General features: G+C 53.4%; 2 protein-coding genes across 7 annotated transcripts in view; one reads left to right on the top strand and one right to left on the bottom strand.

Moving 5' to 3' along the window:
* The window catches only part of RNF24 (ring finger protein 24), a 32,753-nt gene extending 26,456 nt beyond the window's left edge, over positions 1-6,297 (top strand). For all 6 annotated transcript variants that reach the window (XM_062640126.1, XM_062640123.1, XM_062640124.1 and 3 more), the window contains 4 exons: positions 1,384-1,426; positions 2,231-2,272; positions 4,174-4,253; positions 5,338-6,297. In XM_062640126.1, coding sequence (XP_062496110.1) covers positions 1,384-1,426; positions 2,231-2,272; positions 4,174-4,253; positions 5,338-5,476 — 304 coding nt within the window. In that variant the 3' untranslated portion in view covers positions 5,477-6,297. The remainder of the gene's footprint in view (positions 1-1,383; positions 1,427-2,230; positions 2,273-4,173; positions 4,254-5,337) is intronic.
* Positions 6,298-8,091: 1,794 nt separating this feature from the next.
* On the bottom strand, positions 8,092-24,963 carry PANK2 (pantothenate kinase 2). The gene is made up of 7 exons (XM_062640121.1): positions 24,645-24,963; positions 14,602-14,954; positions 13,128-13,381; positions 12,143-12,319; positions 11,727-11,850; positions 10,666-10,791; positions 8,092-9,102 (listed from the first exon to the last, which is right to left on the bottom strand). Exons 1-7 carry the CDS (start codon positions 24,850-24,852, stop codon positions 9,052-9,054), a joined length of 1,293 nt encoding a protein of 430 aa, XP_062496105.1. The 5' UTR covers positions 24,853-24,963; the 3' UTR covers positions 8,092-9,051.
* Between the last annotated feature and the right edge of the window lie 648 nt (positions 24,964-25,611).

The following is a 25,611-nucleotide window of genomic DNA, read 5'->3' as shown; positions in this document are numbered from 1 at the left end:
ACCCTCACAGGGAAGAGCTTCTGCCTAAGAGCTCATCTCAGTCTCCCCTCTGGCAGGTTCAAGCCATTCCCCTTGGCCTGTCCCTACATCCCTTGTCCCAAGCCCCTCTCCAGCTTTCCTGCAGCCCCTTCAGGCACTGGAGCTGCTCTCAGGTCTCCCCTTCAGGAGCCTTCTCTTGTCCAGGCTGCCCCAGCCCAGCTCTCTCAGCCTGGCTCCAGAGCAGAGCTGCTCCAGCCCTCGCAGCATCTCCATGGCCTCCTCTGGCCTCGCTCCCACAGCTCCACGTCCCTCTTGTGCTGCTGCCCCAGAGCTGGATCAGGACTGCAGGGGGGGTCTCCCCTTCACACAGCAGAGGGGCAGGATCCCCTCCCTGAGCTGCTGCTCACGCTCTGGGGGTGCACCCAGCACACGGGGGGGTTCTGGGCTCAAGCGCTCACTGAAGCCGGCTCATGGGGAGCTTCTCCTCACCCAACACCCCAAGTGCTGCTCCTCAGGGCTGCTCCATCCGGGCTCCATTCAGGCTGTGTTTGTGCTGGGATTGAGCTGAAAGCTGTGCAGGGATGTGATGTGTTCCTGCTGTTTTGCTCGGTCTCCCCATCCTTTAACACAGCACCCCCCTCCTGCTCTCCTGGTTAGGAAAAAGCCCCCAAGGTGAAGGCTTCTTTCCTTGTGGGTTTTGGCATCTCCTTGTCTCTGGCTATTGAATTACCCCTGGGATAGGAAGTGAGAGATGGAAGATGTCCTGGTGCTTCCCTTCCAAAGCTTTCTGTGCCGGTGTTGGGGTGAACACCATCCTTTGCTTGCTCAGCCACACGGATGACTCTTGTTGAATGCTTCTTCCTCGGTCTGGGGGGGGGCAGAAGCAGCTCAAGGGATCTTATAATGGAAGATAAAGCTGGGTTTGAGGAACCCAGCGTTGCCCAAGCATTGTGATGGGGGCTTCAGTGGGAAACCTCTGCGCAGGAAGGCCTCCTTCCCCCTTGGGTCTGAGGAAGAAGGTACCACATCCAGTGTAGGACCTGCTGGCAGCAGCGGTAGTTCAGTAGCAGGGATCTGTAGTAGGGATTTATGGCAGCTCCTGGTTTATTCAACAGCTCTTGCTGGTCTTACTGGTGGTAACTTGATGGTGCCTGCGTGGAAGATGAGGGAGGGCAGAGAGGAGCAGAGGAGGAGGTTGTGTGCTTCTGGATGGAGACGCTGCTCTCCCAGCTGCGGGGAGAGGTGGCTGCTGCCTGGATGCGTGGTTTCCCGTGGCCATTCTCAGCTCTGAAATGAAGAAAGAAGGGCATTAAATCAGGGAAGGAGGGAAATGAAACGCTGGAGGGGGTGCAGAAACCCTGTTTCCTTGCCCAATCTTCATGCTTCTCCTTGTTCTGATTGCAGGCTCAGACATCAAGCACACAAAGAGCTTTACGCCTACAAACAGGTGAGGTGATGCACAGTAAGTTCTCCTCTTCTCCTCAGTGCCAAATCCATGCTGAAGCAGTCACTCCATCAGCTTTCCTTCTGCTGTTCTTCTCCTTGGGAGGCCTTTGGCCATCAAAGGGAAGTCGCAATGTCCACGTAAACCTCTGTCCCCACTGATTTAGCGGGGACATCTCCCATTGTGAGCAATAACACCACTGCTTCCTCATGGCCAAACCATGTTGGGTCCAGATCTGCTCCTGGGGTTGGACCCGGCTGCTCTGATCCAGCCACGGGGCTCTCATAGGGATGTCTCAGTGGGAACATCACCTGGCTTTCCACACACACCGGTGCTAAAGGAACACGACCAAGAGGCTCGATGTCAGGATCCTGCTTCAATGCCCCATCCTCTCCAGGGCTTGTGGAATCTTTCTGCCTCCAGTCTGCTGTTCAAGCAGGAAACTGGATGGAGTTGGGCTGGATATGATATATGATATGATGAGATAGGATAGGATAACACATGATCATCCTAGATTTATAGCCCTCCCCAGGCATTTAGCCTGGATAGAGTGAAGCTGGAGCAGCCAATGTCCATGCAGGAGCTTGTGGCAGAGTGAGGAAGCACAAGAGGTTTAAATATGGGGGGGGGGGTTTGGTCCTTGGGGTGATGGTTACAGCTCTGCCTTCTTCCTGGCCCCCAGTGCTCCATGGCTGTGCTGAGTGTACTGGGGGGGTTCCAGTTAAACTGGGACAATCACCTGTGGAGGGTTTTCCTGTGCATACTCCTGGCAGAAGCTGCGTCCTGATGGAGTGCTCTGTGTTGCAGGTTATACTCAAGGAGAAGGTGAAGGAGCTGAACCTGCACGAGGTGAGTAGTGGCAAAGAGGCCTTCACCCTCCTCTTCCTCACACTGGGGCTGGAGGACAGGCGCAGGTAGGATGCAGCCAGTTCCCAGCACCCTCCTGCTCCCGGGTCCTTTCAGTTTTCACTGCATCCTTATGGCTTTAACCTGGCAGAGGGGAGATTGGGATGAGAGCAACAAGAGCCTGTCCCATGATTCCTCCTCACCCTCTGCTCCCCACAGCCGAGGAGCTGATTCCCAAGGGCAGGAGTTGCAGACAGGGACAGAACGGTCCTGGCTTGAGGCTCCTGTTTCTGATGCACTCCCCTTAACGTGACTTGCAGTGGGGTTTCTGCCAGCACTGGGGCTTGAAAGCACTTCCCGGGGTGAGAAGCTGACTGCAGGAGGGATTTGGGAATGTGGCTGGGAATGGCTGGGTTAAGCCTCCATCCTCTTCCATCCCCTTCATCCACAGCCCAGATGCTTTCAGAGCGGACGATGGGTCCATGGGGCAGGGGGCAGAGCAGCTCGAGCTCTTCCCTGGCATTTGGGAAAGGCTGGAAGAAGCGGTTTAGCTCCAGCTCCATGGAAAATATCCCTTTTTGGGCATTGGGATTTGGGATGTGCCGTGCTGGGAAGCAGAACAGGGGGGGGATTGAGCAACACCAGGGGCTGCTGCCAGCGCTCACAAGGAGCTGTGCGGAGGGGAAAGTGCTGCTGAGCGCCTCATCCCTGTGGATCTGGCTTTGGTTTTCCCCCTTTTCCCATCATCCGCCTCTCCCAGGGCTTCCTGGAGCTCCAGATGTGTGTGTTCCCTGGGGATTATCCCAGCCAATGGTGCTCTGGTGGCTGGAACGTATGGACAGGCGCCATGGCTCCCGTGGTGTTGGTGCCCGCCTGCTTCATCCCGAGGGATTTTGGCAGTGGAGCTGGCCATTGTTTGGGGATGAGGGAGACTCCCAAGCCAGGGGGGCTGGGACAAACAGCTGGGAATATCCCAAATCCCCAGGAATAGCCAAAATACATCAGGAAAATGCAGTGTAGGGGAACATTTCGGCTGGGATGACAGCCATTGACTTCTCCAGCGCTGGGATAGAGATGCACCCTTTGCCTTCTCAGCCCCGTTATCCCTATGGATGCAGCTCCATCCCGGGCACCAAGCAGCAGTGTGGCTTTTGTCCTCGTGCACCCAAAAGCCTCCTGGCACATCCCAGCCGTGTGCCTGTTGCTCCAGAGAGGCTCCAGAGTCCTTTCCATTGGGAAAGGCAGACCCAAGCCTCAGCCTGGGATCCCAGAGGTTGTGCAGTGAAGCCTGGGAAGGCTTTAGGGGGGTCTGGGTCAGGCTGGAGGGTTTGGAGCTCCAAAGGAGTGGGAATTCCCTATGGCAAAGGGGGGATTTTCCCTCCCCGCCCCCAGCACTGGCATCAGAACCCAAATTCCCCTTTTTTCCCCCAGGCAAAGGCAGAGATGAGGTGAGCACCGGGGCAGGAGGGGGGAAGTGGCCAAGGGGGAACTTCCAGTGCCTAAAGGGGCTGCAGGAAAGCTGGAGAGGGGCTTGGGACAAGGGATGTAGGGACAGGCCAAGGGGAATGGCTTGAACCTGCCCGAGGGGAGACTGAGATGAGCTCTTAGGCAGAAGCTCTTCCCTGGGAGGGTGCTGAGGCGCTGGCACAGGGTGCCCAGAGAAGCTGCGGCTGCCCCATCCCTGGCAGTGTTCAAGGCCAGGTTGGACACAGGGGCTTGGAGCAAGCTGCTCCAGTGGAAGGGGTCCCTGCCCGTGGCAGGGGTTGGAGCTGGAGGAGCTTTAAGGTCCCTTCCAACCCAAACCAGGCTGGGTTTAGGTCAGTTTGGGGGTGTCCCTGTGGTTTCCATGTGCACAAAACCACTTCCCATGCCCTGACCGCTCCTCTCTGCTTCCCCCCTCTCAGATCTGTGCCGTGTGCCTGGAGGAGTTCAAGCCCAAGGACGAGCTGGGGATCTGTCCCTGCAAACATGCCTTCCACAGGAAGTGAGTGCTGCCCTGCATCCTGCCTGGGAGCACTGGAAAGGCCCTTGCCTCGGGGCTCCTGGTGCTGCTGCTCCTCAGTCCGGCTTTAGCCCAGCCTAATCCCAATCCCAGGGGGAAAGAATGGGAATTGGAATGAATTTGAGCATTTGGAGCAGCGATGGTCAAGTTGTGAGCTGGCAAAACCACTTATATATAGATATATACATGTATCTATATATACACACACACATATTATATTAATTATATATTGTTATATTGATATTATATTCCAAAACATGGAACTAGATGATCTGAAGGTCCTTTTGACCCCAAACCGTTCGAAGATTCTAGGTATGTCCATCCTTATGTGTGTATATTCATATTTACATGTATAATTCAGTATCTATGGATAAAATGCCCATTTATAGGCATTGCAGCTCGCTGGGAAACAAGGCCCCAAAGCTGCTTGTGTCTGAGGAGTGTTTGGACATCCCCCTTGGATGAGGGCTTGGACTTGGGCTGAGCTGGGAGTTGGTCTTGGTGGTCCTCATGAGGCTTTGATTCTATGAAATATGTATATATACATATGTAAATAAATGTGTATATACATCTATATCTATATATACTTAACATATGTTTATGTATACATATATAAATTCATGTATGTATATATAAATATATATAGAAGTTTCATATGTATATGAATTTCATGTAAATCTGTTCAGCCTGGACAAGAGAAGGCTCCTGAAGGGGAGACCTGAGAGCAGCTCCAGTGCCTGAAGGGGCTGCAGGAAAGCTGGAGAGGGGCTTGGGACAAGGGATGTAGGGACACAGGCCAAGGGGAATGGCTTGGACCTGCCCGAGGGGAGACTGAGATGAGCTCTTAGGCAGAAATGGGGCTGGAATGGGATGAGCTTTAAGCTCCCTTCCAACCCACACCGCGCTCAGTCCATGAATACTCCTTGTATCTACACACACACAAAGGCCCGATAAAGGCACTAAAAGGGGGTGTCAGGGCCCAGCACTGCTGTGTTGGGGTCCCAGCTGTGGGTTTCCCATGTCTAGCACCCCATAACCTCCTTTCCCCTGTGTTTCCCCCCCACAGGTGCCTCATCAAGTGGCTGGAGGTGCGCAAGGTCTGCCCGCTCTGCAACATGCCAGTGCTGCAGCTGGCGCAGCTGCACAAGCAGCAGGACCCCGGCCCCCCCCAGGGCCCCCTGCCCGGGGCAGAGAACATTGTATAGCTCCAGCATCCCATGGACCGCCCCATGGCCATGCCCCCCAGCCCGGGCACACTGGGACAGCTGGAGCACTGAGGGACAGGCAGGGACACGGGGGACCCGGAGCACTTTAGTGCGGGGCAGGTACCTGCTGGGTGATGCCCCATCGCTGCCTCCATGGAGCTGTGCTGGGATGGAGCCTCTCGAGCCTGAGCTTGATTCCTCATTCCCGGGGTGAGGAGGGGATCTGGGGTCCTTGTTGGGTGCCTGCACTTCAGCCTTCTTCCAGCACATCCCTTCTCCTGCACGATATCCATTGGGAAGTGATACGGAGCAGCATCGAGCCATCCCACAGCCTCCTGTGGCAACGGGATGTCCCCCTCCGACAGAGAGGCCTGGCTAATGCCAACCTCCTACACACCATGGGATTGGAGATCAGCTCCCAGCTGTCATCCGATGGGAATTCCAGGGGTTCCGGCTGGTTCACTTCCCAGCCCTGCACCCATCCATGGCACCCAGATACACTTGGGGACCTCAGAGCATCTCAGCCGTTCTCCTCTGCACGGGGTTACCTTTGCCGTTGCGATTCCGATGTAGAAGATGGGATCTCGGCATTCCAGGCACCCTGATCCCGGGATTCGGAGCCACCTCGGCACCCTCTGCCCCTCCAAAAGGGCTTATCCGGGCTGGAGGAGCCGGTGTCACCCATGGAAGATGCCATCAGCCCCTCCTCGGCACAATGGGCTACCTCACCCTGCGATGGGCGCTGTCCTGCTCTGATCCATGGAACCATGGGAAGGGCAGCAAATCCCATCCTTGGGATTCATCCATCCCGTTCCACTGGGTCTGGGTGAGCGACACGGGATGTGGGAGTGGTTTCCTTGCCAAAACCCCCCAAATCCAACCCAATTTGGGGGTGGCGACCACCTCACGGGGTGTATTTGGGCACGGCAGCTCCCACCTCCACCTCCACAGCTCTTCTTCTTGGAGGGGAGGGGGGCATCTCAGTATTCCCAGGCACGGGGCTGGGATTAAATCCCCTGGGATTCCCCCCGCCTGTTTATGGAGCGTTGGAGCCTCATAGACGTGTTTGTACACTATGGATTCTGCAGCAGAATATTTCTGTCTCTGGTTTTGTTGGTGGGGTTTTTTTTGTAAGCTCTATTTTTGTATATTTAAGGCTATTTTCAACTCCCAACTGAGGCGATTTTTGCTATTCCCGCTCTTGGGAAGGGAAGGAAGGGGAAAAAAAAACCCTGGAAAAGGCCAATGGTTTGCATGGGAGTTGACTTGGAATGTAAATAAAAAGCAGGTTTTGGAAGCGGGGGTGTGTTTGGAGGGGGAGCTGCCCATGGGATACCCATGGACATCCCTCCGTGCTCAGCCCTATGGCACCAATGGATGTGCCACCCCACTTGGGACTTCCCGCAGGGAAAGGGCCTCAAAACTGGGCTGGTTTGGGGAAAGGCAGGGGGGTTCCCTTTGTGTTTCCCAGCTGGATGAGGGAATTCCCAATGGTTCCTGGCCCCACGTGCACTGGAATTCCCTGGCCCAGGGGGGTTTTGGAGGTTGTCCCACTCAGGAAGAGGTTTCTCTTCTGACCAACCTGACACAGCCTGGCTGTGGGCAGTGAGGGCTGGCTAATGCCAACCTCCCACCAGTCAGGGGATTGGAGATAGGCTCCCAGCCTCCATCCTATGGGAATGCCAGCGATTCCAGCTCCAAATCCCATCTCAACTCCCCCTGCTCTTCATCAGCTGGAAAATGAGTGGAAAAAGACCCTTTTCCTCCTCTTCAGACCCCATTTGGATGCTCAGCTGTGGCCACCAGGACAAGGCTGATGTGGAGGCACTGGAGCTCCCATTCTCTGTCCCGTTTCCTCTCCCTGCCCAGCGCAGGGGGCTGCTGCCCTCTAGTGCTGCCTGGGGCAGCTCCACATGGAGGAGTCCTGTGGCACCTTCTCCATGAGGAAGCCCAGAGGGACCGACCTGCTCCACTCTGAGGCTGCTTCTGGAAGCTCCACAGTCGAGGCCATGAGGAGCTCGTAGGGGAAGCTTCCAGCTGCTGGGACAAAGCAGCAGAGGGTCTGACCCAGCCATGGCCGGATGGAGCACCAACATCATGGAATCAGGAACAGGTTTGGGTTAGAAGTGGCCTTAAAGCTCATCCAGTTCCAAGCCCCTGCCATGGGCAGGGGCACCTTCCACTAGGGCAGGTTGCTCCAAGCCCCATCCAACCTGGGTAAGAGCAGCTCCAGTGCCTAAAGGGGCTGCAGGAAAGCTGGAGAGGGGCTTTGGACAAGGGCCTGGAGGGCCAGGCCAAGGGGAATGGCTTGAACCTGCCAGAGGGGAGACTGAGATGAGCTCTTAGGCAGAAGCTCTTCCCTGGGAGGGTGCTGAGGCGCTGGCACAGGGTGCCCAGAGAAGCTGTGGCTGCCCCATCCCTGGCAGTGTTCAAGGCTGGGTTGGATGGGTCTTGCAGCAACCTGCTCTAGTGGATGATACTGAGGTCCCTTCCAAACCATTCCATGATTCTATGATCCCAAGCCTGGGAAGAATTCCTGGCAGAAAGGTTGGATCACAGATTACAGACCGTGCACAGGCCGCTTTGCTCATTTAAGCTGCTCTCCACTCTCAGCATCACAGTTGTTCCAAGAGCCTTTATTCAGTACGATCTGCATCCCGAGGTGTGTGATCCGCAGGGATCTTGCACTCAGCTCCGTGTTGCAGGCTGCGGGCACAGAGGGAGCAGAGCAGTGCAGCATGTGTATGGGAAGCAGAGAGGATTCCCCCCCGAAGCTACAACACTGCAGCAATCCGTACAGGTAAAAGGGAGATTCCCGAGCAGATCCCAAGTGTCCAAGTGAAATCCAGGAGCTCTTTGGTATAGTTCTATGCAGCAGAGTTGTACAACAGAGCAAGGATATAAACCAAGCAAACACACAACATCAAACCCCACTGTTTCAACCTCATGTTCGATTTAGCAACGTCCAGGTCAGAGGTTGAGACCTTCCAGCACATCCCAAAGGGCGCTGTGGTCTGTATGGAAGCGTTGGAGGGTAAAATGGGAATGAACCTGTGACACAGGATTCCTGCCTCACCTTTGGTCTCCAGTGTCCAGGTAAGAAAGGGTTGTAACAGGACTGAAGCCCCTGTGGAGAGCACAGCAGCATTCCAACAGTTCAGAGGACAGAGATTCCAGCCGTATGGATTTGGGATGCGGGGCTCTGTCCCCTGGACACACAACGTACCAAGGACATGACACCTTTCATGTGGAGGACACAGAATGCTGCAGGCTGAGCTCTGGGAGCATGAACCCAGCATATGCTTCACTCACAGGGATCCTGATGGATTCCTGCTGTTCCATCCCACAAAACACAGAGGCTACATGGAAAGGGGGATGTGATGTGAGTGCTAAAGGTCAACCACCACGCTCAGCAGTGCGGCTGCACGTCCTCCTCCTCAACCAACCTGCTTGTCGCTGAGGATGGGGTTCACACAGACACCAACACAAGAGTCCTTCCCTTTGCTTCCAATGAAATGGGGTGACCCAGGAAGCGCCCCGACTTCATAGATCCAATGTCAGGAATCTGCGCAGAGTCAAGGGGAATCCAGGAGCTCCAGCAGAGCCCCGACTGCACCAAAATAACCCTGAGGAGCAGAGAGGACAAGCCATGAGAGACTCAGATGTGGGCAGACCCTGGTGCAAGGACAATGTGACACAAAGGGTGTGATTGTAACAGCTTATAAAGGATAGTGGAAAGAAAGAACTTGGGTTGGGTTTGGGCTTGGTACCAGGGGGATACAAGGGTGGCTTCCATGAGAAGCTGCCAGAAGCTTCACTAATGTCTTATGGAGCCAATGCAGCTGGATCCAAGGCAGACCCACTGCTGGCCAAGGCTGAGCCCGTCAATTATGGTGGCAGCTCCTCTGGGATAAGGGATTTGAGAAGGAAAAATGCCCTGTGCAGCTGTAGCTGGAGAGAGGAGAACATGCAGAGGAGCAGCCCTGCAGAGCCCAAGGGCAGTGCAGAAGGAGGCAGGACGTGCTCCAGGCACCAGAGCAGAGATTCTCTTTGCAGCCTGTGGTGCAGCCCATGGGGAAGCATCATGCTGGGACCCTGCCTGCAGCCCCATGCCAGAGCCCAAAGGAGGCTGTGATCCCATGGGAAGCTCACGCTGTGGCCCTATGCAAAGAGGAGCCCACAGTAGAGCAGGTTTGCTGGCAGGGACTTGTGACCCTGCAGAGGATCCATGCTGTTCCTGAAGGGCTGCACCCCATGGGAGGGACCCATGCAGGAGCAGTTCATGAAGAACTGCAGCCCATTGGACACCCATTGGAGAAGTCCCTGGAGGGCCGTGTCCTGTGGGAGGGTCTCCATGCTGGAGCAGAGGAGGAGTGCGAGGATCCTCCCCTGAGGAGGAAGGAGCAGCACAGACAGGGTGTGATGAACTGACCACAACCCCATTCCCTGTTCCCCTGCACTACTGCGGGGAGGAGGTGGAGAACTGGGGAGTGAAGTTGAGCCCAGGAAGAAGGGGAGGAGGGGGAAGTGTTAAGGTTTGATTTCTCGTTACCCTGCTCTGATTTGATTGGGAACAAACTCATTTCCCCAGTTGCAGTCTGTTTGCCCATGATGGTAACTGGTGAGTGAGCTCTCCCTGCCCTTATTTAGACCCAGGAGCCTTTAGTTGTATGTTCTCTCTCCTCTCCCCATCCAGCTGAGGAGAGCAGTGACAGTGATTCTGGGGAGCTTCTGGTGTCCAGCCAGGGTCAATTCACCACAAAGCTACAAGTGGGTGCATTAGAAAACAGACTGTAACTATCATTGCTGCAGTGGAACACAGAGCTGCATGCAATCCTCCTGCTGTCATAGAGAATCACAGCATGGTTTGGGTTGGGAAGGACCTTAAGATCATTCAGTTCCAACCCCCTGCTATGGGCAGGGACACCTCATGGTCTTAAAGTTCACAAGTGAGATGCAATTAGTAGTAAATAGCTACTGAAACAATACCTGTGATTCTTCTGACCCTGCACTGGCACTGCACTCAGAACCCACTGCACAATGTGTATGCACACGTACAGACTGCGGTAACACAGCAGTAGGAACTACTGCACAACGTGGATCAACAGGTACAGACTCCACGTGGCTCTTCCCAGAGCGTGTAAAGGATGTGCATTTTGCCCCAAGAGAGATGTAAAGGGTGATTTCACCTCATGCTCCAAGAAGAGTGCTTTCAACTGTCCCTTCGACCAGTAATCCAAAGCATAGGCCAGGAGCCTCATGGAGATGGTATTGATCCGAAGGAAGTTGCCAACAAACACCACTCGATTGATGTTCTGCAAGTAGGAAGGAAACAGCAGGAACATTAAGGGTAAATCTCACTTTCTGCTTGTCATGATGAAACCCCCACCTTAGAGTAAGAATAAAGTTACACTTATAGTGCCTTTGAAACACCATATGCAGAGGAGAGGGGGAAAATCCCCTTCTTGACCTGCTGCTCATGCTCTGGGAGTGCAGCCTTCTATGGATGTTCCTTCCATCCCACATTTCCTAACACCTCCCCCTAACTACTCAGCATCCTCTCTGCACTCAGCTGCCTACTTGAAAGTGAGGACTCAGCAGATGTATTGTGAGCAAGGCTAATATCTTGCCTGGTGCCTGCAGTAAATGAAGGTAACAGCAACAGGAGTCAGGAGGATGCTTCCCCCCGTTAGCTCATCCCATCGGAACAGGCTCCAAATGGAGTGGAGAGCATGTCTCTGCTCTTTCATAGCCCTGTACAATGCTGCTTGACATGAATGCAACAAGGCAGCACTGTAAAGAAGCTGAAAGCACAAAGATACAGGAACGGCTGTGGAAGTGGTGGGGCCTGGCCAGGAAATCGAGAGGAACTGGTGGAAACAACACAGGAAAGATATCCAGCCTCTACATCCCTCCGTCCCACCTCTCCTTCCCTCAGCATTCCCAAGAGCCATGATTCATCACACACCTACTGTTCCTCAAACCACCCCAGGGAAGATGTTAAACTCCTGAGCAAGCAGAGGCCCTCAGGAGATCACAGATTCATTCACAGCACAAAGATCTGCCTCAAAACACACAAAGGAAGGACTGGAGAATTCAAAGACAGTGGATTACAACTTCCTAAACGTCCAAAGAGATGAGTATGAACACGCCATCTACAGAAGCCAATGCAGGTAAAGAGATTCCATGTGACAGGACCACACCAGGGATGCTTTAGATGGGAAGCAATGACACAGGTTCCCCCCAGTACCTCATTCAGTGCACACATCCGGGCTATGGAGCCGATGTTGTTCGTGATGGTTATTAGAGTAGCCTTGGCCAGGTCCTCTTTGCTGACAGAGTCTCGCTTCTCCTTGCTCATCATGTTTCCAAAGCTGGAAAGACAGGTTTGGGGTTAAAGGTCCATCTGCATCAGAACTGCAGGAGAAAACAGGAGCTCCTCATTTAACCAAAGTGATTCACCTTGAAGTATTTATATGTCTCCCCTATATATATATATATATGTCCCATCCCTGGCAGTGTTCAAGGCCAGGTTGGACACAGGGGCTTGGAGCAAGCTGCTCCAGTGGAAGGCGTCCTTGCCCATGGCAGGGGGTTGGAGCTGGGTGAGTTTTAAGCTCCCTTCCTTGCAGGATCTCCAGTGCAGGTGACACTATCGGTCCTTACCTGGATGCCACAGCCCAGCCTGGCAACCCGAACCGCTCGTAGTCTCCTCCGTAGATGTCCCGCACCAGTTTGTCCACTTTGGTGCTGTCCCCACGGGATGCCATCTCAAGGGCCTCTTCAAAGGTGGAGCAACCAGTCAGAAGGCAGCAGAGACCAAAAAAGGTTCCTCCTCCAAGGCTGCAAGGTAAAGCAAAATGACTGTGACCCACCTTGCTTCTAAAGAGACGGAGCAGGGAAATGGCTCATTCCACTGAAGACTGAGATGAGCTCTTAGGCAGAAGCTCTTCCCTGGGAGGGTGCTGAGGTGCTGGCACAAGGTGACCAGAGAAGCTGTGGCTGCCCCATCCCTGGCAGTGTTCAAGGCCAGGTTGGACATGGGCTTGGAGCAAGCTGCTCCAGTGGAAGGTGTCCCTGCCCGGGGCAGGGGTTGGAGCTGGAGGAGCTTTAAGCTCCCTTCCAACCCAAACCAGGCTGGGATTCTGTGAAATATCAGTCCTGAGATGTACCTGGAGTGCCAGGGCACAGCTACCCAAAACTAAGGGGAAAAACGATGTCCTGTCTTCAAGAAGGGCAAGTGCAGCAGCCCAGCGACTGCCTGGGGAATTGCTGCTGTGCCGGTGTCCCTGCCAGCAAACTATACCTTACTTTGGAAGCCAGGATGCAAATCTCTACTGCCAGGATCAAAGCTAACAGTTGTCAACAGGATTACTGTGAGGATATTTGTGATAATCCCAAACTATGATGGCAAATAAACCACTTGAATTCCTGCACCAGGGCAAAACCAGGTTCTAAAGAGACTGGCTGCAGTTCAGAGACCAAACCGTGGAATCCAGATTCTCTGATCCAGAGATAAGGGACTGCAGTAAAAGCAAGAGCTGGATCATTCAACTCACCACCTTTATGGTCCCTAAAAGTGTCATTTACAATGCACAAACACATTCCAAACCCCCAAATCAAACTCAATTTCCTCCCTTCCAGCACTCACCTGGTGCCTGTCACCCGCTTGTAGTTGTCTTTTGAATACACAGCCAAAATGCTGACCCCTGAGCCAATGTTCACCAGCAGGAGAGGATATGGGTTCTCCAGGTTGAATGGGAGCTTCTGACATCTCTCAGCATCCGTTGGGTTTTCAAAATAGTAACACTCTGAGCGTCCATTGAAGCCAACGGAATCAATGTACAGAACTCCTTTAATAAGGCAATCGAGTTCATCCAGTTTGCAAAGCTGAAGGTCACCCATCTGGCAGGGAGAAAGAAAGGAGAAGGTTGAGGAATGCAGCCAGGGATCTCAAGTGTTTATGCTCAGGGCTAGAGAAGTGCCTTCACTGCCAGCTAAATGCAGTCATCTCCATGCAGGGGCTTGGATCACGGCAGGGCTCCGTATTTCTCCGTGCACATGGGCTGCAAACTGCCCCTGAAGTGTGCAGATGGGGCAGAGGGGGGATACAAAGAGCTGGATGCACTGATGGGCACTGAGAGAATCCCAGCAACTTCCATGGGCCTGATGTAGGCTGAGGCAGTAGCATGAAAAACAAGGAAAAATGAGAAGGGACGGAAGTGTTTCACCAAAATAATCCCCCAAATCCATCCCTAAAACCACCAAAAGAGGGATTTATGAATCACTTTCCCCTCATGTCACTGCCTCCACTGCACAAAAGCCTCTGTATTTGGTGCAGTTTGTCAAGCCCTGGTTAAAGAAAGGCATTATCACCAGTTTTTCACCTCTGAACAAGAATCAAACTTACAATGAAGCCACATGACGACATCAAACCCCAACTATTAACCTCCTCTCAGTCAGTTCACCACCACATCGGACTGAACCTCTATAGCTCACTCACATGCGTGTTAGAAACGAAACCACAGGAACAGAGGAACAATAAATCTCACATTAAGGATGTGAAAGACAGCAGTAAGGAAATAACCCCATAAGACTGAGATCAGCATATGCAGTGATTCATAATTCAGGTTGGAGATAAGGCAGAAGCTCTTCCCTGGGAGGGTGCTGAGGCGCTGGCACAGGGTGCCCAGAGAAGCTGTGGCTGCCCCATCCCTGGCAGTGTTCAAGGTCAGGCTGGACACAGGGGCTTGGAGCAAGCTGCTCTAGTGGAAGGGGTCCCTGCCTGCGGCAGTGGTTGGAGCTGGATTTAAGCTTTAAGGTCCCTTCCAACCCAAACCATTCCCTGATTTTACAAGAGAGGGAACAGCTTGTAAGAGCTATTACTATGGAAGTCAGGGAGTAATTTTAGAGGAATGTTACATGCACTTGTAGGGTAGAAATGATCCTCATTTGGAGACGCAAACTCGACTCCACCTGCTGTTTCCTGCCCCAAGTTTCAGTTGGGTTAAGCACACACTTCCAAAGCTAACTCAGAGCACCTGCAGAGAAAGCTTTCTAGTTTTAAGCTTTAAACCAGACTTCACTCCCAGATCCTTAACCGTATAGAAGCCAAAAATGCCTACTGTGAGAAAGTCCTGCTCAAATTTGTACGCTCCACCTCCCGTGGCACATAAGGTAGTATGGAGGCTTGAGAAGTGCTTTTCGCTTCCCATTTGGATAAAAGCAGGCATGTCATGAGTAGGAAAGCGTATAAAGTGCAGATTGCCTTTACGTCCACACAGGGTAAGGTCCTTTAGTTCCAAGTGCACATCCCGGATGCCTGTGGATCCATAAGCTACATTTGATGTCAGGTATTTACGGATGCTTTTGAGGTTTTCCACTTCTTCTTCTTCCTCTTCAGCTGTGATGTCCTTTGGTTCAAAATACACGAGCTTGACCAAGGTGCCTCCGATATCCAAACCAAACCACGGGAACGCTACGGAGAGGAGACAAAAAAGAACCAAGTTATAAACTGAATCATCAGCAAAAGAGTTCTAAACTGAATGACTCCATGCAGCTCTCTAGGGGCTGCAATAACCTGTTTGAGCTATTAAATTGGGAAATGGAGAATCATTACCAGCCTGGTCTGTCCTTGGCTGAGACTCCTCTCTCAATGGGGACAACTCCTGTTCTGAGATACCTCGTGTTTGGAAGCGCCAATTGCATCGATAGGCAATGCTCGAAGTACACCCAGCACTGAAGATACACCCAGCACAGATACACCCACTAGATACTGCTGTAAATGTAATCCCCAGCTATTGCTTTTATAAAGTCCTGATCCAGAGGCAGAGCCAAGGATAATACCAGCACTTTTACATCAAAGGGATGTTACACACGTTAACTAATTACAGCCCATAAGTGAGGTACGTGGTACCTCACATTACAGCACGTAACTGAGGCAGGCAAGTCATCTAAGATGCCTCGGGGAGGCAAAAGCAAATGTCTAATTGGATTACTTTATTAGGCAAATTCCTCCCCTGGTTGAAAGCATGCATCAGGGTCAGGCTCAGCACCATTTACAGCTGTGGGAGATAAAGAGCTGCATGGAAAAGATCAAGAGAAAGCCCTGATCAGATGGAATCTGTGATTAGAGATGAAAAGTGGAACAGATTAATATTAGTATTAATGAGTTAAGGGTAGACCAGAGCTAATGAGAGAGACAAAGCAATGAGAAAATGTAGCCACATGTTAAGGCAGTGGGATGAAACCCTTGAGGGGTTTTCCAGAAGGAAAAAGGGAATGTTTAGAATGTAAACCTGTTACTAATGTTCCTCTGGGAAGAAGGAGCTCAGGTTTGAGTACAATTCTTACATCACAGTATTTAGTGTAATTCTTATAGGCCAAGCTGGATGGGGCTTGGAGCAACCCCATCTAGCGTGAGGCATCCCTGCCCATGGCAGGGGGTTGGAACTGGATGATATTAAGGCCCTTTCCAACCCAAACCATTCCATGATTCTATGACAGACAGGCACGGTAACATGCTACTGTTAGCTCTGCAATGTATGTTTGCTTATCTACAGACAGCAGTGGGCCACACAAAGAAGTCCTCATCCCTCCCACCATTTCGAAGCAGGAATCCCTCTGGTTAAGCTCAAGGATGCAGCAGCCACCCCCAAACTGCAAGAGCATGTTCCTTGTCCCCTTCCATGCAAGCAGTAAGACAGCAATACCCACATACCCAGAGGCAGCGCTTAAAAAAGCAGAAGAGCAAAGAAAACAGCTCAGAGGCAGGAGGGGAACTCGATCCCAAAGCAAATGGTCTTTGAATAGGCACAAACCCTGCAGGTAAGAACACGTCTGAAGTGAATGCAGCCTCTCCTCAGCGGGTTAACTCGGTTGCTGTGCAGAGCACAGGTGGAACTTGCCTTTTCAGAGCATCACAGCTCCCCAGAGCTGCTGGAACCATCCAGCACTTACTCAGGGTATTTATAAACCACTGGGTTATTATTATATAGATTTACAGAGGGGCCACCCCCAGCCATTACCAAACAAAATGTTGAAAGAAGATGCAAACTATTTTTGGAGGCACATCCAAACCCCCATCACTCTCTAACTCTGATGCATTTACTTCAAACAAGAACAGGCATAAAAATAACTTGTAATGAATGAGAGAGACGAATCTGAATCGCAGGCCAATGGAGAAAGCAAGCAGGAGCAATTCAAGGACATTTTCATGGCAGTTTGTCATTCTGCACTCCTGAAATGAATTCCAGAATTGCAAACAGCATCCAGCTCTGGGGCAGCAGCACAAGAGGGACGTGGAGCTGTTGGAGCGAGGCCAGAGGAGGCCATGGAGAAGCTGCGAGGGCTGGAGCAGCTCTGCTCTGGAGCCAGGCTGAGAGAGCTGGGCTGGGGCAGCCTGGACAAGAGAAGGCTCCTGAAGGGGAGACCTGAGAGCAGCTCCAGTGCCTGAAGGGGCTGCAGGAAAGCTGGAGAGGGGCTTGGGACAAGGGCCTGTAGGGACAGGCCAAGGGGAATGGCTTTAACCTGCCCGAGGGGAGACTGAGATGAGCTCTTAGGCAGAAGCTCTTCCCTGGGAGGGTGCTGAGGCGCTGGCACAGGGTGCCCAGAGAAGCTGTGGCTGCCCCATCCCTGGCAGTGCTCAAGGCCAGGTTGGACACAGGGGCTTGGAGCAAGCTGCTCTAGTGGAAGGTGTCCCTGCCCGTGGCAGGGGTTGGAACTGGATGAGCTTTAAGGTCCCTTCCAACCCAAACCATTCCATGATTCTATGACTCTCAGTGCTCTCAAAACCTTCAAACTCTTAAATATATAAATTCCCTTTTCATTCAGGTTTTGTTACAGCTGCCACTGAAGCAGCAGAACATCAAGCGTGGGTTAAACCCCAGCAGTTACCCACTGCTGGGCACACCAGAAGACACGGCCAGCAGGGACCCAAGAAGGATGGCAGCAGAGCTGGGTGTGAATTGCAGGCAGGATGGGCTCAGGGCTTGCTCATCTTCAGTCCCCCAAAAGAGCATCCAACCCCCTGTGCTGGGATACAACCTCAGACAGGAGCTGGCTTCACACATCCAGCTACTAAAAGCCTCTGGCATTCCCTATCTGGGAATAGCTCGGCTGTACCTTCAGTAACTCACCAGGGATGAATTTGAAGAGAGCCCATTAATATAATTAACTTAAACCAAATGGCTCTTAATTATGCAGTTCTCATTATATACATCCCAGCCACAGGTTAGGAATGCAAGGAAGCAATGGGCCTGCTCAAAATGAGGTACTTCATCCCTACACTGGAAAGAGTTTTCTATGCAGAGCACTCAAATTCTCGGGGGCAGGGACAGAACTTCCTCTTAAAGGCCTTCCTGTAGGCCATGGGTGCAGCACGCAAACAGGAGGAGGAAATGCTCTCAGTGACAGGGAGAACTGCTGGTTTTCACTTACAGGAAGTCATCCAACATGAACATGGAGGGCAGTGACAGCTCTTCCGTGTCTGAGAACTGGAAAAATCCTCCTCCTTCAAAGAGAGGAAGGAGGAAGCTCTCCTGGATGAAGGCCAACACCATCTGCTAGCGAGGTCTCTCCTAAAACACTGATTTTCCCCAGCATCTACAGTGCGGCCATAAGCACCCGAGGAGCTCTGTCCTTTTTAAATCTGAAGCATCTTTCTCAAGAGAGCTGCTGTGGAAGATCACAGAATCCCAGCCTGCTTTGTGTTGAAAGGACCTTAAAGCTCCTCCAGCTTCAACCCCTGCCACGGGCAGGGACCCCTTCCACTAGAGCAGTTTGCTCCAAGCCCCTGTGTCCAACCTGGCCTTGAACACTGCCAGGGATGGGGCAGCCACAGCTTCTCTGGGCACCCTGTACCAGCGCCTCAGCACCCTCACAGGGAAGAGCTTCTTCCTTATACCTACCCTGAAGTTCCCTGTTTCAGTTTGAACCCATCACCCCTTGTCCTGTCACTGCAGTCCCTGATGAAGAGTCCCTCCCAGCATCCTTGTAGCCTCTTTCAGACACTGGAAGCTGCTCTGAGGTCTCCACGCAGCCTTCTCTTCTCCAGCCTGAACAGTCCCAATGTTCCCAGCCTGTCTTCATACAGAAGGTGCTCCAGTCCCTGCTCATCCTCATGGCCTCCTCTGGACTTGCTCCAACAGCTCCATGTCCTCCTTATGCTGAGGACACGTTAGAGCAGTGGGAGAACTGGCAGCATGCAGGAGCCTCTGGGCAGCCAGAGGGTGATTTTTCCCTGTTAGAAGGTTCTGCTGAAATAACCAGAGCAAGAAGACAACAGAATTAAAGGCCGAGATAGAAAATGCAAATGCTGCTGCTCTTCACCACCTCCCTGCTGCCACCTGGAGCCCTCCATGCAGGAAAAGAGCCTCACATGTCTCTCCAAGCACTCACCAGCCAGAGAGGGATGGGGAGGATGAGAAACCTCTGGGATGCGAAGAGCATCACTGGATGAACCTCTGAACTGCTCCTGCCCAGCACCTTCCGGGAAGCGTTTAGTCTCTCACTGGGTGTTTGGACATGTAAAAGGCAGGAAATCCTCTCCTCATGGCCAGAAGTGCTCTCTATCCAAAACCTGTTACAATCACTTTCCTTAAAGAAACTCTATAGTAATTTCTTAGCACAGTAACAGCCACTGACCTGACTCTTAAACACTGTGTAAGATACAAAGTAAATCCAAGTGTGCTCAGTGTGAAAAGCATGTTCAGGTGCTTCATGGGAGCAGCTCTGCTCTGGAGCCAGGCTGAGAGAGCTGGGCTGGGGCAGCCTGGACAAGACCTTAGAGCAGCTCCAGTGCCTAAAGGGGCTGCAGGAAACCTGGAGAGGGGCTTTGGACAAGGGATGTAGGGCCAGGCCAAGGGGAATGGCTTTAACCTGCCAGAGGGGAGACTGAGATGAGCTCTTAGGCAGAAGCTCTTCCCTGGGAGGGTGCTGAGGCGCTGGCCCAGGGTGCCCAGAGAAGCTGTGGCTGCCCCATCCCTGGCAGTGTTCAAGGCCAGGTTGGACACAGGGGCTTGGAGCAAGCTGCTCTAGTGGAAGGTGTCCCTGCCTGTGGCAAGGGTTGGAACTGGAGGAGCTTTAAGGTTTTTTTGCAACACAAACCAGGCTGGGATTCCATAAAAAGCAGCAGGGGTAGGAAGAAGGTGACTTAAGGAACTGGCAAGACTGCAGCATCACTCAGCTGTTCAGGCTCACAACCATGAGCCCTATTTTCATTTCCTCCCCAACACACTACATTGTAACTGCTGTCATAAAGCATCTTAAGGCATTTTTTCCCCTCAAGGAAAAATATTCTTCATCTTTTGGCCTGACAGGTTTTTTTTCTCTCTTAATACAGGCACTTTTAAAAGGAGCTCTATACATACATTTTCATACACACAATGTACATTCAACTCTCTTGTCTTACACCTTCTACTGGGCAGGCCTATGGATACACAACAGGAGCAGAAGCCCAGGCTGCAAACAAGGTGAAGGGCTCACAGCTCATACCAAATACCTGGCACACAGAGAAGCTCAAGGATGCTGTGTGTTCCCTTCACCTCCAAATCCCCCTTTAGGGTTACACTGTGAGCTCCTTGAGGCAAGAAGAATCCAATGCCTTTATCTGTTGTGGAAATGACTTTATAAAATTAGACACTGCATAACTAAAACTCAACAGAGTTCTTCTGAACACTGCAGAATGATGAAAGAGGTGACAGAATTAAAGGTCTCGTGGTGGATGTTCTTTGTATGACAGCAGCTCAAGCCCTATTTCAGCCTGATCCTGAAGTTATGAGCCAATTATATCAGAAGCTAAAAAGATTAAGGCAGTGGAGCAGCAAAGACTGACAGTTTAGTTGAGTGCATGACAGCAGCTCTGTGCTTCCTCTAAAATAGCCCATATTATATGTAATAGTGTTATACCACGATGGAACATTTACAGCTGGGGAAGAAAGAAATATTCAGCAGCATTTAATAGAGAGTGACACTAAGCCCACACATCCTCCCATCCCTAAAAATAGGCTCTGCTGGGAATTCACCTTCAAGCCACAATTCCAAAGCATAAAGAGGTATTGAAAAGCCAAGCTTAAAACGTTGCACTGCAAAAGAGCTGCTCAAAGGGCATCTTAATTGTAGCTCTCTGCGGATACTGTGTATATGGAGAGGTTAAAGCAACGTGTACATTGTGGCTTTGCATGAGCCTGATGGAAGATACTAACACATAAATAAAGGTGAATGGATGAGGAAATGCTTTTTGAGGTTTTAAACACTATTTGCAGGATGCTGCTCCTAAACACCTCTCTGGCAGGGAAACAGGCTTTCAGGAAGGAGAAGCAGCATGGAATTGCTGGAAGAGTGGGAGAAGGGGAAAAGGGGGAAGCTGATGAACTGGAACACTGACCCGTTTCCCTTATCATAAAGAAGATCCATTACAAAAAGTACTCCCTGCCTTATCATGATGTGGTCATCACTGGTTTATGCCCTGGCACTTCACCCTGCCCACAGCAGCCCTGTGGGATCCCACAGTTACATTAAACAGCAACCTGGTCTAGCGTTGTGTTCATAGAACCCCAGACTGGTTTGTGTTCGAAGGTTCCTTAAAGCTCATCCAGCTCCAACCCCTGCCACAGGCAGGGACCCCTTCCACTAGAGCAGCTTGCTCCAAGCCCCTGTGTCCAACCTGGCCTTGAACACTGCCAGGGATGGGGCAGCCACAGCTCCTCTGGGCACCCTGTGCCAGCACCTCAGCACCCTCCCAGGGAAGAGCTTCTGCCTAAGAGCTCATCTCAGTCTCCCCTCTGGCAGGTTAAAGCCATTCCCCCTGGCCTGTCCCTACATCCCTTGTCCAAAACCCCTCCCCAGTACTAAATCCTCCTTGGGCTCAGACATCCCTGATCTCTGCAGTGACACAGCCCTCACTGCACGTTACTGGTACAGATGATGGGAAAGGAGAAAGATCAGGAGCTCCAGCACAGCCTGCAGGAATCCCATCATTCCTGGGGAAGCAGAGCTCATCTGCCAGGGCATCTGCCAGCACAGGCTGGCAAGACAAATGTCAAGGTCACCCAGCCTGTCTGCCACGTGCCAGCAGCAGGGAAGTGGAAGCTGGAATAAGATGTGTTTGATCGCACCCCATTAAGCAGTGTGCTTTCATTTAGGCTTCCTTGAGTGTCCCCCAAGCTGGGATCAAGCATTTTAACTTCAAAATGTAATTTACTCACACATCAGATGCTGTCCCTGCTAACGCATGTGCTGTTCCAGCACTTTTCTCTTCCAGTTATCATAAGAATCATTCAGGAAAGACAGGCCACGCTGTAATCCGCAGTTGCACTACACTGACCTTCCAGACTGGATCCAAATCCTGCCTTGGAAGCTGCCAAAATACCTGTTTTCCTAAAAGCATCCCAAACCAGGCTCTGCATTTAATGTTACCCCAGCAAACCACAAGCCCAACAGCCAACTTTCATCTACATCTTCCACAGAACACCCAGAAACAGAGGCAAAAGACTATAACCACCTACTGCCCAGTTCCACCTAAGCCCACCCTGTCATTCCAGAGATCCCCTTCATTTCCCTGTGGATGACTGCAACCTATTAACTACTGTTATCTCCAACTACAACCCCACAGCTCACACTGGTGATTCCTTACAACAGCAGCCCCAAACGTGGACGTTCACATCCAAAGCTGGTTTTGCTGCAGGATGCTCCCCACTGCTGGTGCCCTCACACCTCCACCACATTTCTCTCTCATCCTATGGATTCTTCAGCAAGCAAAACCCCTGCAACAGCCTCAGTTATTGAAGAGTAACTTTAGAACCATTTCCTGGCACAGGATCACTCCTGTAATACAGCAAGATGTGGGAATGGAAGGAAGGGAGAGGCAGAGCCACTCTGCCACTGCATTAGCACTGCCTGGAATTAGAACTGCAAAAGCAGCAGCCGGTTCAGCAAATGTCTTCCGAAGTCTTCATAGAGAATTCCTATTTTTCACACTATGACAGGGCAAAAGAAAAGCTTTTTTCTTCCCCAGCAACCAAAAAAAGAGACAGAACCCTATTCAATGTGTTACATTTCCACAGTAACATCGCAGCATTTCCAGCCAACAAACTGCTTTGCTACGAGCTGCAGGACAATTCGGATTCCCATTTCCAGCCTGGCCTCATTTTAAGAGCTGTGCAGGTAGCAGGGAACCACACTGATGCTGTTTCATCCTCAGGGTACAGCAATTGCCTCCGATAGGAAGGACTCCAGCGCGAGGAAAGAAAGAATCCCTCGGTCCCACCTCCAACATGGCTGAAGCCAGTGAGCAGCCACCTCAAGGCAGCTCCTGCTGCTGCCAAAATGAAGGCTGCCATCCATTTTGCACCTAACTCCCTCCAGGACAGCTTCTGACAGAGCATTTCAAAGCGCGGTCCAGGGGGTGGTTCTTGCATTGCCAAGGCTTGTGAACAGCCCCTCCAAACTTGTGGGTTCTCCCCTCCCCACATTGACACCATTCTCTTTGCTCTCTGCTGCTTTTCTCCCCGAGCCCCAAGCCCAGCAGCATAGCCCTGCCCTCCTGGCTCTGGCTGCACACCCTGGCCCTGGGTCTGTCTTTCTGCCTCCTTCTCCTCGCCGTGTCCTCAGCAGCGACCTTCCCTCCTGCTCTGATCCAAGGTCCCAGCTCAGGCACCTCAGCACCTGCCACAGCCTCAACCTCCGTGTCCTGCCCCATGCCCTGCCCCACAGACCAGGCACCAGCTCACCTTGAGTCTCCCAGAGTTCCTAAAGCTCAGCTTGTCCCATCTCCATGCCAGCCTACTGAGCCCCTGTCCCACTGTGTCCCCACTGTGCTGTCCCCATACCAGCCATGCTGGACATGTTATCACCCCACTGTGTCCCCACCTTGCTGTCCCCCCACTGACCACATTGGGCCCATGTTGCAACCCCACCGTGCTGTCCCCACACTGACAATGCTGGGCACATGCCATCATCCCACCACGGCCCCACTGTGCTGTCCCCACACTGGACATATCATCGACCCATCATATCCCCATTGCACTGTTCCCACACCAGCCATGCTGGGCTCATGTCACTGTCACACCATGGCCCCACTGTGCTGTCCCCACACCAGCTATGCTGTACATGTCATCACCCCATCGTGGCCCCACCATGCACACCCCACACCATCCATACTGGGCCCATGCCACTGCTCTACCGTGTCCCCAGTGTGCTGTCCCCACACTAGCCATGTCACCACCCCATCCTGACCCCACACCATCCGTACTGGACCCATGCCACTGCCACACTGTGAACCCACTGTGCTGTCCTCACACCGGCCATGCCATCACTCCACCATGACCCACACCAGCCATGCTGGGCCGATGCCATTACCCCACTGTGTCCCCACCATGCTGACCCCACACTGGCCATGTCATCATCACCCCAACGCGGACCCCACACCAGCCATACTGGGCCCATGCCATTGTCACACCACGCTGCCCCCACACCAGCTATGCTGCACGTCATCACCCCATCATGTCCCCACTGTGCTGATCCCACACCAGCCATGCTAAGCCCATGCCATTGCGCCAGTGTGTCCCCACCGTGCTGACCCCACACCATCCAGGCTGGACCCATGCCATTACCCCAGTGTGTCCCCACCGTGCTGACCCCACACCATCCAGGCTGGACCCATGCCGTTACCCCAGTGTGTCCCCACCGTGCTGACCCCACACCATCCAGGCTGGACCCATGCCATTACCCCAGTGTGTCCCCACTGTGCTGACCCCACACCATCCATGCTGGATCCATGCCATTACCCCAGTGTGTCCCCACTGTGCTGACCCCACACCATCCATGCTGGATCCATGCCATTACCCCAGTGTGTCCCCACCGTGCTGACCCCACACCACCCATGCCATTGCCCCACTGTCCCCCCACGGCGCTGTTCCCACACTGGCCATGTCATGACCCCACTGTCACCCACACCAGACCCACATCGCTGCCCCAATGCCCCACATCTCTTCCACCTCTGGTCCTCTCCCACCCCATTTCCCCCCCCCCCCTCCCCTCCATTAAGGAACCCCCTCCCCATCCTCACAGCTCCTGGCCCCGCCCCTCCCCTTAGGCCCCGCCCCTTCCGTTTAAGCCCCGCCCCCCGTCCCCTCCCGCCCCGCAGCCCCCCCGTCCCCGCCGCACTCACGCGGGCGGTTCTTGCGGGCCGAGTCCCGCCGCTGCTGGCTGACGGAGCCGATCCGATCTCGGGGCTGCGGCCCCGCCGCGCTGTCAGCGCCCGCCGCGCCACCACCACCGCCGCTGCTCCTCCGCCTCGGAGCTCCGGCGTCCGCCCCCACCCCTCGCCGCCGCGGCTTCTCCTCCGCGCCACCGCCGCCGTTGCGCAGCGGCTCCATGCGAGGCGCGGCCCGGCCCCATGGGCCGCTCAGCCCCGCCGAGCCGCGCTCCCCCTCAGCCGCCGCAGCCGCCGCCTGCACCGCGCCTGCGCCTAACGGCCCCCTGCGCCCCCGGCCCCGCGAGGGCGGGAGAGGCAGTGAGGGAGTAACCAATCAGCGCGCTCCGCGGCGCGGAGTGACAGGTGGGTTAGCCAATGGGACGCTGGGATTGGGCGAGAGCGGTGCTCTAGGCCCTCCTCCTGCGCTCCGCCGCGGAAAGTGACTAGCGCGGCTGCCCAATGGAATGCGCGGGCTGAGCAGGGGGCGGGGATTGCGGCAGTGATGGCCAATGGGTGTCCTTTGCGAAGAGATTGACAGAACAGCTGACCAATGAGATGAGGCAGACTGGCTGATTGACAGTCAGGGTCACTATGGCAACGCAGACGGGGGGGCGCAGCAGGCCTGGCGGGGTTGTGGCGGGCTGCTTTGCATACGATTTGCATATGCAATCGGACAGATGCAATTAGCGAGACCCCTCAGCCCCTCATTATGGGGTGGCTCTAGGGGCTGCCAGACCCCAACATGTCGGGTCTGTGCCCCGCAGCCCTCCCAGGGCCTAGACCTCGTGTTCCCTGCCCGCACCTCGTCCCTTCCCACTGCCTCCCTGCGGGGAGCGCAGGGCTGGAGCCGCCGGTCCCAAAGGGTGCTGCCCCCCCCGGCCATGGCAATGCCATGGACACAAGGTGAAGTGGAATCGGAGGACAAATAAGAGGGCTCCGG

This window comes from Pezoporus occidentalis, unplaced genomic scaffold (genome assembly GCF_034315485.1).
Source record: "Pezoporus occidentalis ecotype Australia unplaced genomic scaffold, CSIRO_AGI_Poc_V1 ctg63, whole genome shotgun sequence".
NCBI lineage: Eukaryota > Metazoa > Chordata > Aves > Psittaciformes > Psittacidae > Pezoporus > Pezoporus occidentalis.
Note: the sequence above shows the minus strand (reverse complement) of the source record. Positions and strands in the feature narration are given on the sequence as shown.

Excerpts from the sequence above, each read along its gene's own strand:
- PANK2 (XM_062640121.1), bottom strand. The coding sequence starts at position 24,852 with ATGGAGCCGCTGCGCAACGGCGGCGGTGGCGCGGAGGAGAAGCCGCGG. Across the intron at positions 14,955-24,644 it reads GGCCCGCAAGAACCGCCCGC|CGTTCCCGTGGTTTGGTTTG; the intron begins GTGAGTGCGGCG and ends TCCTCTCCGTAG. Across the intron at positions 13,382-14,601 it reads TTGAGCAGGACTTTCTCACA|ATGGGTGACCTTCAGCTTTG; the intron begins GTAGGCATTTTT and ends TCTCCCTGCCAG.